We start from the raw sequence: 14749 nt of genomic DNA, 5'->3' as shown, positions 1-14749 counted from the left end.
GGGACGGAGGGCGGGAGGCCAGCCCCGCTGCCCCGGCGAGCGCGGAACGGGAGGTCCGCTCGCTGCAGCCCGGGCCCCCGTTTCTGAACCCCGACAGACTGATGTGGGGAGCTGGCGGTCTCGCCTCTTTCTCCTGTTGGGGGATTTTGTCTGTTAAACACAATTTTTTAAAAAACACCGTTTGGAACGACAGCGTCCACCCGGTATCTTTAAAATGGGCCGCCGCGGTGACAGACGTCCTCTCGCTCAGCGAGCCACCATTTTCAGGTCCGCTGAAGCCAGGATTCCCGGGTCAGCCCCCCGCGGAGCTTCAGTCTTGGGTGTGAAGCCCAAACCCTGCCAGGGCGTCTCTCCCGCGCGAAGACAGCCAGCTGGTGTTGCATAAGGACGGGTCTTGGAGTGGGTGGGAATCTTACGAGTCGTTTCAATTTTCGTAAAAGTAAATGTAGAGACAAGAGCTGAAAGTTTGCCTCACGACGACGATGCCTGGGGTCAATTACGTTTCTGCACGTCTAAAGAAATAATTTAAAACACCTGTGGGAAGACCACCTGCTTGCACACCACTCCTAGTGGATGGTGATGGCTTGCTTATGAAAATCTGGACTGTGTATGCCAATGAGTGATGGCGTGTGGGTTTCCGGGTTGTGTGTTTTTTGTTGGCTTTTCTGCATATGAATGCGACGATTTGAAATAGGGCACACCCGGAAAGGGATGTCAGCCTGCTTAGGTGAGATGCGGTCACACAGTGCACTTAGATTCAGTCCTGGATATAGTGGGAAGAGGGAAATAATCTGCCCTGGCCCCAAAGGCGACTCCTTCCAGGAGAATGAACTTGTTCTGTGCACTCTGCCAGAGGGAAGCAAAACTCAGCGGTTCTCCACGTGAGGAGTGCAGACTGTAAAACGAAATATTTTAGGTTCCTGAAGTGGATTTTCTCCATCAAAACCACAATATTCTAGGCATACCAAGTTTAACAATCAGATACCTATTAAACTCCAAAACATTGGCCCCAGTCGTGAAGGTTGGACACCATTCTAGACCGAATGACGGACTGTTGTCAAGCAAGTAGATCTCTCTAACTAACTCTTCAGAGTTCTTCCTGATCAGAGACACCGTGTAGGCTCAACGGAACGTGACATATCTTTGGTAGGCTCATATTTGAGAGGTGTTTCCATTTTTAGATTAATTTTTTAAAACACGCCTTTTTCCTGATTTTGTCATGAGTTCTTACTTCAAGCTTAACCTTATGGTGTATTTTTGATCCTACACCACAGAGATTTGGCTATTAATTGGAATACTGTGGAAAGTCCCGTTAGATCATTCAGGTTCTCCAAGGATTAACTCGGGGATTGAGACATTATATCGGCTGGTTGTCTCCGACCCCTGATAATGGGGTTGGCTACTAGAAAAAAGGATTTAAATTATCCATGAGGCAGTGGAACTGATGGTCCCCTTCTAAATCAGTGCCCTTTGAGGAATCCATTTTGTGTAGAAAGGCCGGAAATGTTTGTTTTCTAGTCAGAAAAGATTCATTGAGTGTGTTTACCCATTTTAGGCAACAGTAGGGATTTCTTAAAAAGTAGAAGCCCTAATCTTGAGTAATGTATGTTGTTAGTTGGATTATACACAAGGCCCAGTGAATCTGGTATGTTCTGTTACCCTTTGTCATATTTTTGCAAGATGTACAAAGAAGGATGTACTGAATCATGGCCTAGGCATTTCGAGCTGAGTAGCCTTCAGCAAGTCATTAACATCTCAGAGCCATGGTTTTCTGATCCATAAAATGAGGTTAATAATGCCACACAGGGCTGAGTGGGCATTGGGTAAACAAATGCATGAGTGGGCCAGAGGTCTTTTACATGAATAAAGCTCATACAGGCCCAGTGTGCAGGAGGAATGTGAGCAGCTGAGCTGCAGGGGGACTTTGACACATCAGCTGGGTTGGATACCCAGGTGGGCTTTCTCCACTCCCGCTGGGATTGAAGTTGTCTGATACAGTTACACATGCTAACCCACTCTGTTTAGGATTTTCAGAAAACAAATCCACCTGCCATTCTGGGAAAACTACACAAGACTAATTTGAAAATAAAATATTGAATGTGGAAAAGACATCAGCCTTTCAAAGGGTGTTTTAATCATGTATTTTGGTGATAACAAACCTTATGTAATGTTGGCGATAGCATATAAGGTATATTGGTGTTAATGGTCTTTATACAAGTGCCATTATACTTTGTTTCGCTTAAAATTTCGGTTTCCAAGAACCTATGGATGATACTAAGTGAAAACTCACTGTATAATTATTTGTGCAAGCAATTATTGTTGTTGTTGCTGTTGTTATCTCTTAGGAACGGGCTATGAAGAAGATAAATTGGCAAAACATTTTCTGTTGTGAAATCCTCCTTACCTTCTGCAAATCTTGTGGTTCATAATTCAGTCTTTTCTATTCAGTCAAATATTGATTTGGGGAAACTATTGTCAAATAGATTTTCATATGGTTTTATATAAAATTAAAATTAAAAGCCACAAAACTTAAAAAAAATAGTCCTTGTGTTTTTTTCCATGAAACACCCCGAAGGAAAATATTTTGCATATCAGTCTGGTTTCCGGAAGTCAGCATTTCCACACTTGTAGCGTTTTAAGAAGCTGGCACGTGTGACACATGGGTCATCGGGGACGGAAAAGAAATCACAGGACCCCGGTCCTTTTCCTCTCAAGCATCCATGGGTACCGTACTGCCTTACTAGACATCAAAGAGCATTTTTCTTTTAGCCTGAGACTTCAGGTTCTTTCTATTTTTGTTTTTGAGTCTCACTCAGAGTTGAATTTTGAGAGATTCTTTTCCTAATCAGAAACCGGTTTAATATGCACCGACCGTGTGCCAGGGAAAGTGTCATGTGCTGGGTATTGAAAAACAATTAAGATGCACTCTGAGTTGGGGAACAGCTTATAGTTTAGAAGGGGGAGACCAACGTGTAACCTGATGGTTTCAGTATAAATAACAAGTGTGGCACTTTTCTGCTGAATTCGATAGGAATTCAGAGAAGCAGGTCCATAAGCCAACCCAGGGATTCAGGGGAGACCCCTGGATAACAATAATAACTGAAAGCAGCAGCAGCACTTATTGGGTGCTTACTTCATGTTAGACACTTAGTATGGATTGTGCCAATATAAATGTTTTTTCATTATTAAAAAATATCTACGAGATATTTCTTATTACCCCCATTTTTCAGAAGAAATCGAGGCTTGGAGACTTCAAGGATGGGAAGGAGTGAGGTGAATAATGATGGGGGCGTTTTCACACGCTGCCCTTTTTCTCACAGTGATAAGTGTCTTCCTTTTTTTTTTTTGAGTTGGAGCCTCACTCTGTCACCCAGACTGGAGTGCAGTGGCACACTCCCGGCCACTGCAGCCTCGACCTGCTGGGCTCTGGCGATCCTTCCGCCTCAGCCTTCCAAGTAGCTGGAGCTACAGGCGCACGCTATCACACCCAGCTAATTTTTTTTTTATTTATTGTAGAGATGAGGTCTCGCCAAGTTGCCCAGGTGGGTCTCGAACCCCAGGGACTCAGGCAATCCACTCACCTCAGCCTCCCAAAGTGCTGGGATTACAGGCTGAGCCACCAAGCCCGGCTGTGTCTTTCCATTTTTAAACTAGATAGCTGCCTGAGTTGCTTTGAAAGGCAGAGAGTGCTGACCCGAAGACTAACTGACCCAGAATTTGAGGGCATTTGTCTAAATTACTCAATCAGATCATAATTTCGACTCCAGTTGTTTATTAAAAGACGGATGCAAAGCACAAAAACAGCCCAGAATTCAAAGGGGGGACATAGCACTGCTTTATCAAAGGTAGTGTCGAAACATCATTTACGTGTGCACCTTTTGTTGTATTCCAGAGCCTTCTGAATGGGCTGATGTGCGCTAAGCCCGAAGACCCGGTAGAGTACTTGGAAAGCTGTTTACAGAAAGTGAAGGAACTGGGTGGCTGCGACAAAGTAAAATGGGATACATTTGTCAGCCAGGAAAAGAAGACCCTGCCTCCGCTAAATGGTGGACAGTCCCGGAGATCCTTTCTGAGAAATGGTAATGTATATACATTATGTGGGACAACAAGCACTTCCAGTGAGAGCAACTGGCTCTAAGGCATGCCATGTAGATAACAGGCAGTGATTGGATGTTTTGGGTTTATAAATGCCTGGGAGAATGTAGGTCCCTGGGACATGATTCATCTAGCTCTACTACTGATTCCAACATGGAAAGACACACAACAGATTTGTAAAATCGGCCAGGCTCGGTGGCTCAGCCTGTGGTCCCAGCACTTTGGAAGGCCAGTGTGAGTGTATTGCCTGAGCCTGCAGGTTCAAGACCAGCCGGGGCAACTGGACAAGACCTCGTCTCTACAATAAATCAAAATTTAGCCGGGCGTGATAGCATGCACCTGTAGTTCCGGCTACTTGGAAGGCTGAGGGGGAAGGATCTCCTGGAGCCCAGCAGGTCGACACTGGGGTGGTCATGAGTGTGTCACTGAACTCCAGCCTGGGTGACAGAGTAAGACTTCAACTCTGGCCGGCAATTCACTAAAGGCTTAATGAAATTTTATATTACTGACTTCATTATTTTGCACTGTGAATTAGATGAGCAAACCTTGATTTTTTTTCCTTAAAGCTGCAAATAAGATGCTTTCGAATAAATGGGTAGACTACACGTAAAATTGGTAGTTATTGTGTAACACTTCAGCATGTGTCTCATTAGCTGGAAAGAGATTTGGCTTAGTAATATATTTCCAGGTTCAGAGTTCATATTAATTCCTCTGGATAAATGGATATACAGTTTATGCTCATTAATTCCATAAAAGGGTATTAAGCAGATACTGAATACCGTGTGTTAGATTTGGCATACGGGTGCCATAAAAGAAGTAGAATTAAACGTGTTGAAATTTTTGGAGTTGTTTGGAGCTGGGAAGTGAAGTTCATTTGAGAAGGTTTGTGGTGTTCTGATATCTTTCTGAAATAATGTGCATATCAAAATCTGGGTTTCCACGTGGAGTATCATAGTACGTGTAAAATGGAATCAGTTCAAAATAGAAGAATTCTTTCAATTGGCCCAGATCACTCTATTTTCAAAATTTAAACCATTCTCAAAAATTGCACCACAATTTTATGCTACACAGACAGAATTTGAAGTGGAGACAATTCTATTTGCAGTGAACATAAGCAAGAGGCAAGTCTTGGTTTGTTTAACCTTATTCAGTCATGACCCACTTAGATTTTATTTGAATGCAGTGTGGGAACAAGTCGTAGTATGCTAATGTTCAAGAAGCGGAAGCGAAAGAGGGAAAGCAGAAATAACATTTCACAGAGAAGAGTCCTTTGCTACTCATATAGGAGTCAATACGAGGTGATTTAGGTGTGGGCGCACAAACGTTTTGCTGAAAGATGTGGCCCTCAACCAAATTTCCCAACCCTGCTGAGAAGCAAATGAGATATCTGAAACTGCTACTTAAAACTAATTTCAGAAGCCTTCAAATGTTATAATAGACCAAAAAACAGATAAATAATTAGAAAATATTTGGTGTGATGTAAAGTAATAACTTTAGCACTCCCTGTCTTAGTAGTTAATCACATTATTATACAAGATGCTTCACCCCCATCCAATGTCCACAGAGAGATAATTAAACATCACTCAGTTAAAAAAAAATAAGCCGTGGCATTACAGCCTATAAGTTCTAAGGTTAAGATGGTGATCTCATATGCTTACTAAGTTGAATTTGCCCTGGATATCTTGATTTGACCCTTAGAATCACCCCAATTCTAAAGAGGTTTTTAGTCTTCCTGTACAGTCTATGCATAGACCCAGTTTCTGGCTGATAATGGAGTAGAGTCCCAAGTTATACAGTCCGCTCTTTCTAAGCCATTGGGGCTTGGGTTCACCAAGCGCAGCCTAGGTCCACAGAGTAGTGAGTGAGCAGAGTTGGGGTCTAGGGCTCCAATTCAAACTGCATCGACTCAGCTTAGATGGGGGCACCTCTGTGGGCTGCACGTGCTCTCGGGAGTTGTCAGAGGACCTTTGGTCAGTTGCTGCAGCCGCACGCCGCCTAGTACATGGTTGAACAAGAAGATATTTTGGTGGGCTTGATACGCATTCTCCAAATGGCTGGCTGACTTCCCAGGATGTTGCCACACTGCTAGAATCTGGCTCAGTGTCAAATCCGTACCCCATACCCTTGTCAGATCAAGTAAGATGAGTGTGGGGAAATGTTTTGTAAACCTTAAGGCACTAAAACCCCTCAGATGTTACTGAATTCAATATAAGATATTTTATATTTTAAAAATTAAATCTAAGAGGCTATCACACGAATTAGTTAAAATTCGCTTTTATACTCAGTATAAAAGTTCTAGTAACAAAATGAAACCTCGATGCTTCTATTTGATACTGTTACTTGGCTTGTCTATACATAGAAGCCGGGAAGGCCAAGTGGATAATAGAGAATGGTGAGGATTGTGGCCAAACTAGACAGCAGAACTAGAGAGAATAGTCATCTTCTAAAGGCCATCAAGTACACATCATGAGAAGATATTCAAGCTGAGCAAAACATCTCAGGGGCTGTGTTGGGTTCACAAAGGATGAATTTGGGACTCCTGATGTAGCAGATATGCTAAAATAGAAACGGAAAACATAGGCTTGCTTTTCATTAAAATAAAATTTCTTGTTAATTTTCGGCTCTCCATTCTTACTAATACTTTATCAAAATTACCACCCAGAGATTAATAATTAATTCATAAATCACAGATATAGCCTTTTTATGTACTGGGATGACAAGAATGTCATATCACACTGTCCCATATCAAAAGGAATGCTAAGAGATAGAAAGTGGTTTCTAAGCTGATTTGTCCTGTAACAATAAAATTTTATTTTATGAAATGCTTTACTCACTTAGGCCTTGTAAGTTTTAGCTATAATGTGTGGAATAGCTTATTAAATGCAACAGAATTGCTAACTGCCAAGTCGTTTAAAGCATAGTTATTATTTCTAGATATAGTGATTCATGCATCTTTTTGCAAAAATACTGACATCTATATGCTAATATATTATTATTATGAAAAAATATTCTATGAAATGAAGCATTTTTATCATCTAATCAAACTACTTTCCTAAATTGAAATATGGTAAAGCAAAGATAAATTAACTGGTTGACAGTCTTTAAAGTGTTAAGTGTGAGATGAGTATTCTTCATTTTTCCTGCTACATGCATATAACTGAATAAAAAATCACCAGGGAATTAGAGTTGTAATTCCATAGTTCCAAACATCCACGGAATTTCTCTTTGGAATATCTCATTATTATCTTACAGTCAACATGTCAAAAAAAAAAACCTTATTTGTTTCAAGACCAGCACTTCTTATTTTTTTTCTTTTTCCATGAAATCAGTCAATGAACCAGTCAGGTCAGTTGAGCAGCTAAATAGCTTTTTTTTTTTTTTTTTTTTAGTACTACTATGTGCCAGATCTTTTTTTAGGCCTGGTGATACAGCCACCAAGAAAAAGCAGCCCCTTCCCTCAGGGACCTTACAGTCTATCAAGGAAGTCGGGCACTCAAAATATAATTAAAAATACAACTGGTGCTATTGGAAATACCGTATGTTATGGAAGTAACCATATTAACTGATCCAACCTAAGCTGGGGTTCAGGGTGGGCTTCCTGGAAGCAGTGATGTGCTGATCCTTGGAAACAGAAAGCTGAATCTGTGTTAGCTAGGGAAGGGTGGAGGGGATTGAGCGAGGACCAGGGAACAGAGAACAGAAGTTGCTGAGGCAGAGAGAGAAGCTGTGATGTGGTCGAGAATGAGAGAAGCCCGGTATTTCTGGAGCAGAAGGAGGGCAGAAAGAGGCTGTATGAAATGCAATGTGTTCCCTTTCCTTCTAGACTTGAGACCTAGAAATTGCTTCTGAGCCGTCGCCTCCTTTCATGTCTCACATTCCAACCCTCACCATGTCCATCCTCCAGCCATCCACTTCCATTTGCCCTGCAAGTTCTTTAGCCTAAGCCCTCACCTGGTGAGGGCTCCAATTCAAACTGCATCGAACTGGTTTAGATGGAGCACCTCTGTGGGCTGCAGGTTCCCTTGGGAGTCGTCAGAGGACCTCTGGTCAGTTGCTGTGGCTGCACCCCACCTAGTACCTGGGTGAACAAGATGATGCTTTGGTGGGCTTGATACACGTTCCCAAATCGGCTGCTTGCTTCCGGGGTGTTGTCACACTGCTAGAATCTGGCTCAGTGATGAATACACACCCTGTGCCCTTGTGAGATCGAGGGAGGTGACAGTGAGGGACTGTTTTCTAAACCTTAAAACACGAATAAACCCCAGAGACTGCTACTCTTTCTGCTTTTAGTCTTTTTCTACTCCAATCCATTCTAACCACCACCAGATTCATTTTATTTAAAAAACATATATATATCGTTTTATGTCACTTATTTAAGCCCCTACCCCGAAATCTCCACTTTCCACTAGATTAAAGCTAAACCCTGGTCCTTGAGGCCTGCCACACCACGGCCACACTCTGCCTGCTTCAGCAAGTTGTTCTCTTTGTTCTTTAACAAATAATTATTGGGCACTGATCGGCCACCGAGCACAGTCTGGATCCCAGGGACACAGAGTTGTAGATGCTCGGTAAGGTCCCTGTTCTCGTGGCGCTTACAACCTACTGGGAGAAAGCAAACAATGAATGAGCGAATGAATGAGAAAACCCTCAGAGGGTGACGTGGTGGATACCGTGCAGTGCATTAGAGTGATGTCCATGAGATTCTCCCGGTGGCCACACTAGGTTAGAAAGCCAGTAAAGTCCTCTTACAGGAGGTGACCTTGAAAGTGAATGACGAGAAACAGCCGTGAGACCAAAGAGAAGAGCATTTCAGGCAACAGATTGTGAGGACAAGCGTGCAAGCTGGCAGACCTACGAGGAGTCTGTTGCGGTCGTCCAGGCTGCAGATGACGGTGGCTTGGGGCGAGTTGTGTTGAGTCACTGTGGCGTTTGCCTTGAGAGATACTGATGTTAGCACGCATCCCGCCTGGTGTGCCTACTGCTGTCAAATACAAGCATAGATGCTCTACTTTGTAAGCAGGGATGGAATCACATCTTATTCTTCTGCATCACCCTTCACACACTATCCTATCTGGCACATTCTAAATGGCAATGGATGGCAAGTATTTCTTGCCGCTGTAGACATAAACCTAAATCTTCATATTTGCATTTTAAACCGAATACATTAAAGATAATGAATATATTGGAAAGTAAATTTCAGTGATATTGAAAGCTATTCTAATGGTAGAAATTGTGTGCTCCCGTCTGCCTGACTTGTGACAAGACCCTAGTTTTTGTTTGTTATGCCACCAAGCCATTTCACTAGACCACACTAGAGTTTCTGGGTCATAGTTAGTGCATATCTTTATTTTTTGAATGAATAAAATGCCTGATGCATAGGCATTGACTCTGTGGGAAGCTGCGTATGGTTGTGAAGGTTACGTACTGTACAACTCCAGGGAGCACCGATTGCAGCAGCAAAGATGTATGCATCCTACCAGACAAGACTTGGCAGTATTTGAAAAGGGTTCTCTAGAGCAGGGCATGGCAAAGTCCCACGGGTCAAGTTTATCTCACTGCCTGTTTTTATAAGTAAAGTTTTATTGGAACACCGGCACACTCGTGTGTTTATATGTTGTCTGTGACTGCTTTTATGCTACCGTGGCCTAATTGAATATGAAACTGCATGGCTCGCAAAGCCCAAAATTTAGAAAAAGGTTTGCTGACCGCCTAGCCTTGTTCCAGTTAAAAAAGTAAAATAAAATAAAATAATAGTTTTAGAGTTTATTTTACTAACTGGTTAAGAGTAAGAAGTGTTTTGTTAATATACTTTTTTTCCCCTTTTCAAAGTCATCTTACTCTTTTGCAGTAATGCCTGAAAATCCCAACTTTCCATATCGGCGATATGATCGGCTTCCTCCAATCCACCAATTCTCCATAGAAAGTGACACTGATCTCTCCGAGACAGCAGAGTTAATTGAGGAGTATGAAGTTTTTGATCCTACTCGACCTCGACCAAAAATCGTTCTTGTCATAGGTATGAGAGCAGAATGCAAAATTTTCATGCTATTGCTAACTGATTATATATTTACATTTTTTAAAATGCCCATTATGATGGATTTAGAGTGTATCATACTCAGTGATCTATCACAGAAATGAAGAACCGAGTGTCACATGTTTCTTATTCCTAAGCGGACCCTGAACATTTACCATAATCCTATAAGAAAGGGTTTGGCAGTAGGCAGGGAGGTTGGGTTGTGTGTGGACAATATCAGTAAGTGTACCTGATCTCAAACCAGGCCAGGTGAGGACCAAAGGGAGACCCAAACTTTACCTGTACGATGTCCACTTTTATACCTAATCCTGAATTGTACCCCACATCTTTAAAATAACATCAAAAAATAAAATAAAATAAAAATGGTCATTATGTACAGGATTTGCAAATGCTTAGTTGGAAAATGACAAGTGGCAGAAACAAAAACTCAAGGGACAGTAAATGAACATATTTTTAGAATAATTTTTAATAAATGGAAATGGTGATACTTCCATAATTGAATGCCTATTGCATTTTCATAGATTCTCATTACCGTGTCGTAGAAGAAGGATCGCCGGAGCCCGGCAGGTTGAGGCCGAGGTGGCTGGGGAGCGTGCCACTGCACTCCAGTCTGGGCGACAGAGTGAGACTCCAACTCAAAAACAAAACAAAACAAAACAAAAAAACAAATTCTCTATAATAAATTGAAAGTGATCGCTTCAAGATTGATTGTCTAGTAGCTTTATCTAATTTTTAATACAGGTAGCTGAGTGCATTAGAAATTTTCTAAGCGCCAGACACAGGGTTAGTCCTAACTACTTGGGAAGGAGGCAGGAAGATCACCTGAGCCCAGGAGTTCAAGTCCAGCATGGGCAACATAGAGAGATCATCTCTAAAAGAGAAAATGAAAATTTTCTAAACATGACATGAATTTTCCTCTTTAATTCAGCAAACTGGTTTTTTATTCACTGTTAAATTTAGAGAGAAAAATAGTAATCTAGTGGTAAAGAATTATATAAATGAATCTTCCTTATAGCAAGCTGACACAATAAAATCTAAGTTTCCATGTTCATAAACAAGCAAATCTCATAGAATAGTGTTTTACGCAGCACGTAACGTCTGAGTAGTAACCAGAAACACAACGATAATGGTTAATTCTTAAAATGGCTACTAGGAATCTTACGCTGAATATGGAAATATCAGTCTCATGCCAACTCACTAGGACTAGATATTAAAAATGTTTTAAATGTTTTTGAAAAATGGATATTTGCCACTCTTCAGAATTCTTTCTCAAAATCTATAAAAATCATGAGGAGACTTGTGCATATCCACCATCTGTAGTCATTGTCTCACTTTCCAGTTTGATTCAGTTCTTCCAGAGATAACTGAGAGCGAAAATCTACCATGAAATGTCCAGAGTCAGTTACTATTAACAGAATGCCAAATGCATACAGCCCCCATGCAGAGAAGCCATGCTCCCAAGGAGCATGATTTAACAATGTGGAACTAGGAAAAACGCATGTGAGTAACACACTGTGACAAGAATTTCAGGCCACCAGACTACAGTGACAATTGTACCTTTCAAAGTGAAATGAAAATAAAATTGCAAATATATTTGGCCCTGAATTGTTAAAAACAAGATCACCAGGAAGAGAGGTTAGAAATCAGTTTCAAAAAGTCAAAATATTCTTATGGCTTATGGTGGTCGTTTTTTGGGTTTTTTTTGAGAAAGTAGGATTTGTTGAGAGCTCAGAGAAGCTCCCACAGTGGGAAGGGACTGATGGCCACTCTTATGCTGTAAATTCCTATTCTTGGAAGTGGAATCCTTTTTTGTGTGCTTAACAATTTGGAGTCCTTACCTAGAACACAAGGAATTACTTCACTAAAGGATAGAGCTACCGATGAAGAGTAATTGGGATTTGTTTCACCATTTTATTGTTGTATGTGGACAGAGCACGTTCCTTCTGTTTTGGTTTTCTCATTTCTGTGGAACAGTATTGCCAATTAGTAACAGTGTGAACAAATGGAAGTTTGCTTGTCCGTGAAAACGGTTTAATACCAAATTGCTCTTGGGTAAAAGAGCACATGTATGATTTTTTTGTGTGTGTATACCGTGAATTTTATATGAAAATGATTAAAATATGTCAATAAACTAAGATCTTTGGAGAAGATGTAAATGCTCAACTATCCCCCACTTCACATTTCCTTTTAACTCAGTGAAATTAACTTGTTTCCCAAGGTTGTGATTCTGATTATCGACTTGCATCTGTATCCTAATATTTTATTTTATTTTATTTTATTTATTTATTTTTTTAGTTGGAGTCTCACTCGGTCACCCAGACTGGAGTGCAGTGGCCGCTCCCGGCCACCGCAGCCTCGACCTGCTGGGCTCCGGCGATCCTTCCGCCTCAGCCTTCCTAGTAGCCGGAATTACAGGCATGCGCAACCACGCCCGGCTGATTTTTTTTTTTTATTTATTGTAGAGATGAGGTCTTGCTGCCCAGGCGGGTCTCGAACCCGCGGGCTCAGGCAATCCACTCACCTCAGCCTCCCAAAGGTGCGGGATTACAGGCTGAGCCACCAAGCCCGGCTCCTAATATTTTATGTATTGCAAGAATGGTGAACAGATAAGCGTAAACAATTTAAGAGGACCAAGACAAGGGAAGAAAGAAAAAGATGACTCAGGTTGTCTGAGAAAATTGGGGCAACTTTTTGACTTTTGAGGAATTATAAAATAATTGTGGCCAGGCTTGGTGGCTCAGCCTGTAATCCCAGCACTTTGGGAGGTCAAGGCGAGTGAATTGCCCGAGTCCATGGGTTCGAGACCAGCCCGGGCAGCTTGGTGAGCCCTTGTCTCTACAATTAAAAAATAAATCAAAAAATTAGCCAGGCATGGTATCACATGCTTGTAGTTCCAGCTACTTGGAAAAGCTAAGGCAGAAGGATCGCCTAAGTCTGGCAGGTCGAGGCTTCGGTGGCCGTGAGCGTGCTACTTCACTCCAGCCTGGGCAACAGAGTGAGACTTCGACTCAAAAATAATAATAATAATAATTGTACCTGAACCTTATGAGTTCTTTATTAGCACCAATCTGAAAAGGGTATGGGGTGATACAGGTATCCACATATAAACAACATTTCTCTTCTGGTGCTACAGAATTTTTTTTAAAGCTGTCTCTCTTGGCATAGACATAAATCTCTCTTATGATAATGTAATCATAAAACCTCAGTGAGTTGGATCCTAATAGTTATAAGCATTAGAGACAAGTTAAATAGAATAAAATTAAGTTTAGAAAGAAGTAAAATTAATGTGCTAGGAAGTTTCAGTAATTAAACTCACCCAATAAATTAATACTATTCTCTGTCAGTTCTTTCGGTCATAATTTTTTTGTTGTCTCTATTAGTTGACAAGTACTTTTTTTCCTTGGAGGTACCATACCTTTCTTAGTGTGTTTGAAATTTTAAAAATTCAATGGAATTTGTAATCTCTGTTTGATGGTTTGCGTGATCAAGTGTGGATATAGAGATAGAAATTGTCACTGGAATCAGTCATGTAATTTCTTTTCTTCAAGCCAATATATAATTTATCCATATGTTAATAGGCTAAAAGCAGCTATTTAGAGCCAAAGTTTGCTTTTGGTTTTCAAAATAGATTTATTTAAACTAGAAGTAGTTCATATTGTTCAGTCTAATAAGACAGGATTTAGAGTCTCTGAGAAAGAGAATGGTCAAACATATTCCTAACCTAAGTTTAATAAAGCAGTAAAAAGGTGAAAGTTAGATATTATTTGCATTATTTGGGATTGAGGATAAGAAACAATTCTCATTGTGTTACATGATCTTAGAATTCTGCTATCCAAATCTACCCACTCAGAGCTTTTTTTTTTTTTTTTTAAACAGCAAAATGAAAAACACCTTCCTTTTTTATATTATTTGAAAAAATTAAAAATACTTATTAAATAATTAATTAAAATGACTTCACACATAAGACTTGATAATAGTAAGGAAAGCATCACTTTTCTGTTGATTTTTTAAAATATTGCTTAATAAGTTATAATTATATTTCAATAAATATTACCAAAACATTTCATTACTTATTAGACATTGGCTTTTTAAAATGTTTTGCCTACATTCAATAATTTATACTTCAGTACTCGAAATAATACATTTCAATAATTGCCATCAAATAACTGGACTGGGCTGATTGCTATGTATTTTATTTTAAAATTTATTCTGACTCTAAATTCTAATGAGTCTAGGTTGCTTAGAGATATAAATTAACTAAAAAGTTAATCTAATATAATCTGGAAATAAGATCTGAGGCATATGAATTTGTGTTTCATGGTTCTTCTGTTACTGGTATATAAAAAATTAAATGGCAATTATCAATGATTAGCATTGAGTTATGTTGCAAAAATGTTGATTATTTCTTTTTTTAAATTTATTTATTTATTATAAAGATGTGGGGTACAGGGTTATATATACAAACATTGATCATGCAGGTGCCCTTGTTGACGAGGTATGCCCCTCCCTCCTCTAGCAGTTTCCATCATCTGCCAGTCCCACCCCCCTTCCCCTGACAGTTTTCCGCTACTGCCAATCGCTTTCTTATAGCATTATAATTGTTCAAGGTCACCTTATGAG

General features: G+C 40.4%; 1 protein-coding gene across 1 annotated transcript in view; it reads left to right on the top strand.

Annotated features, from left to right (window-relative positions):
• The first annotated feature begins 3878 nt into the window (after nucleotides 1–3878).
• Nucleotides 3879–14749, top strand: part of AK5 (adenylate kinase 5) — a 65072-nt gene continuing 54201 nt past the window's right edge. Inside the window, exons 1-2 of the mRNA XM_008059679.2 lie at nucleotides 3879–4079; nucleotides 9944–10111. Of these exons, the coding sequence (XP_008057870.1) occupies nucleotides 3911–4079; nucleotides 9944–10111 (337 nt within the window). The 5' untranslated portion in view covers nucleotides 3879–3910. The remainder of the gene's footprint in view (nucleotides 4080–9943; nucleotides 10112–14749) is intronic.

This window comes from Carlito syrichta, unplaced genomic scaffold (assembly GCF_000164805.1).
Source record: "Carlito syrichta isolate Samal-C Ts95f unplaced genomic scaffold, Tarsius_syrichta-2.0.1 Scaffold91627, whole genome shotgun sequence".
Classification (NCBI taxonomy): domain Eukaryota; kingdom Metazoa; phylum Chordata; class Mammalia; order Primates; family Tarsiidae; genus Carlito; species Carlito syrichta.
Note: the sequence above shows the minus strand (reverse complement) of the source record. Positions and strands in the feature narration are given on the sequence as shown.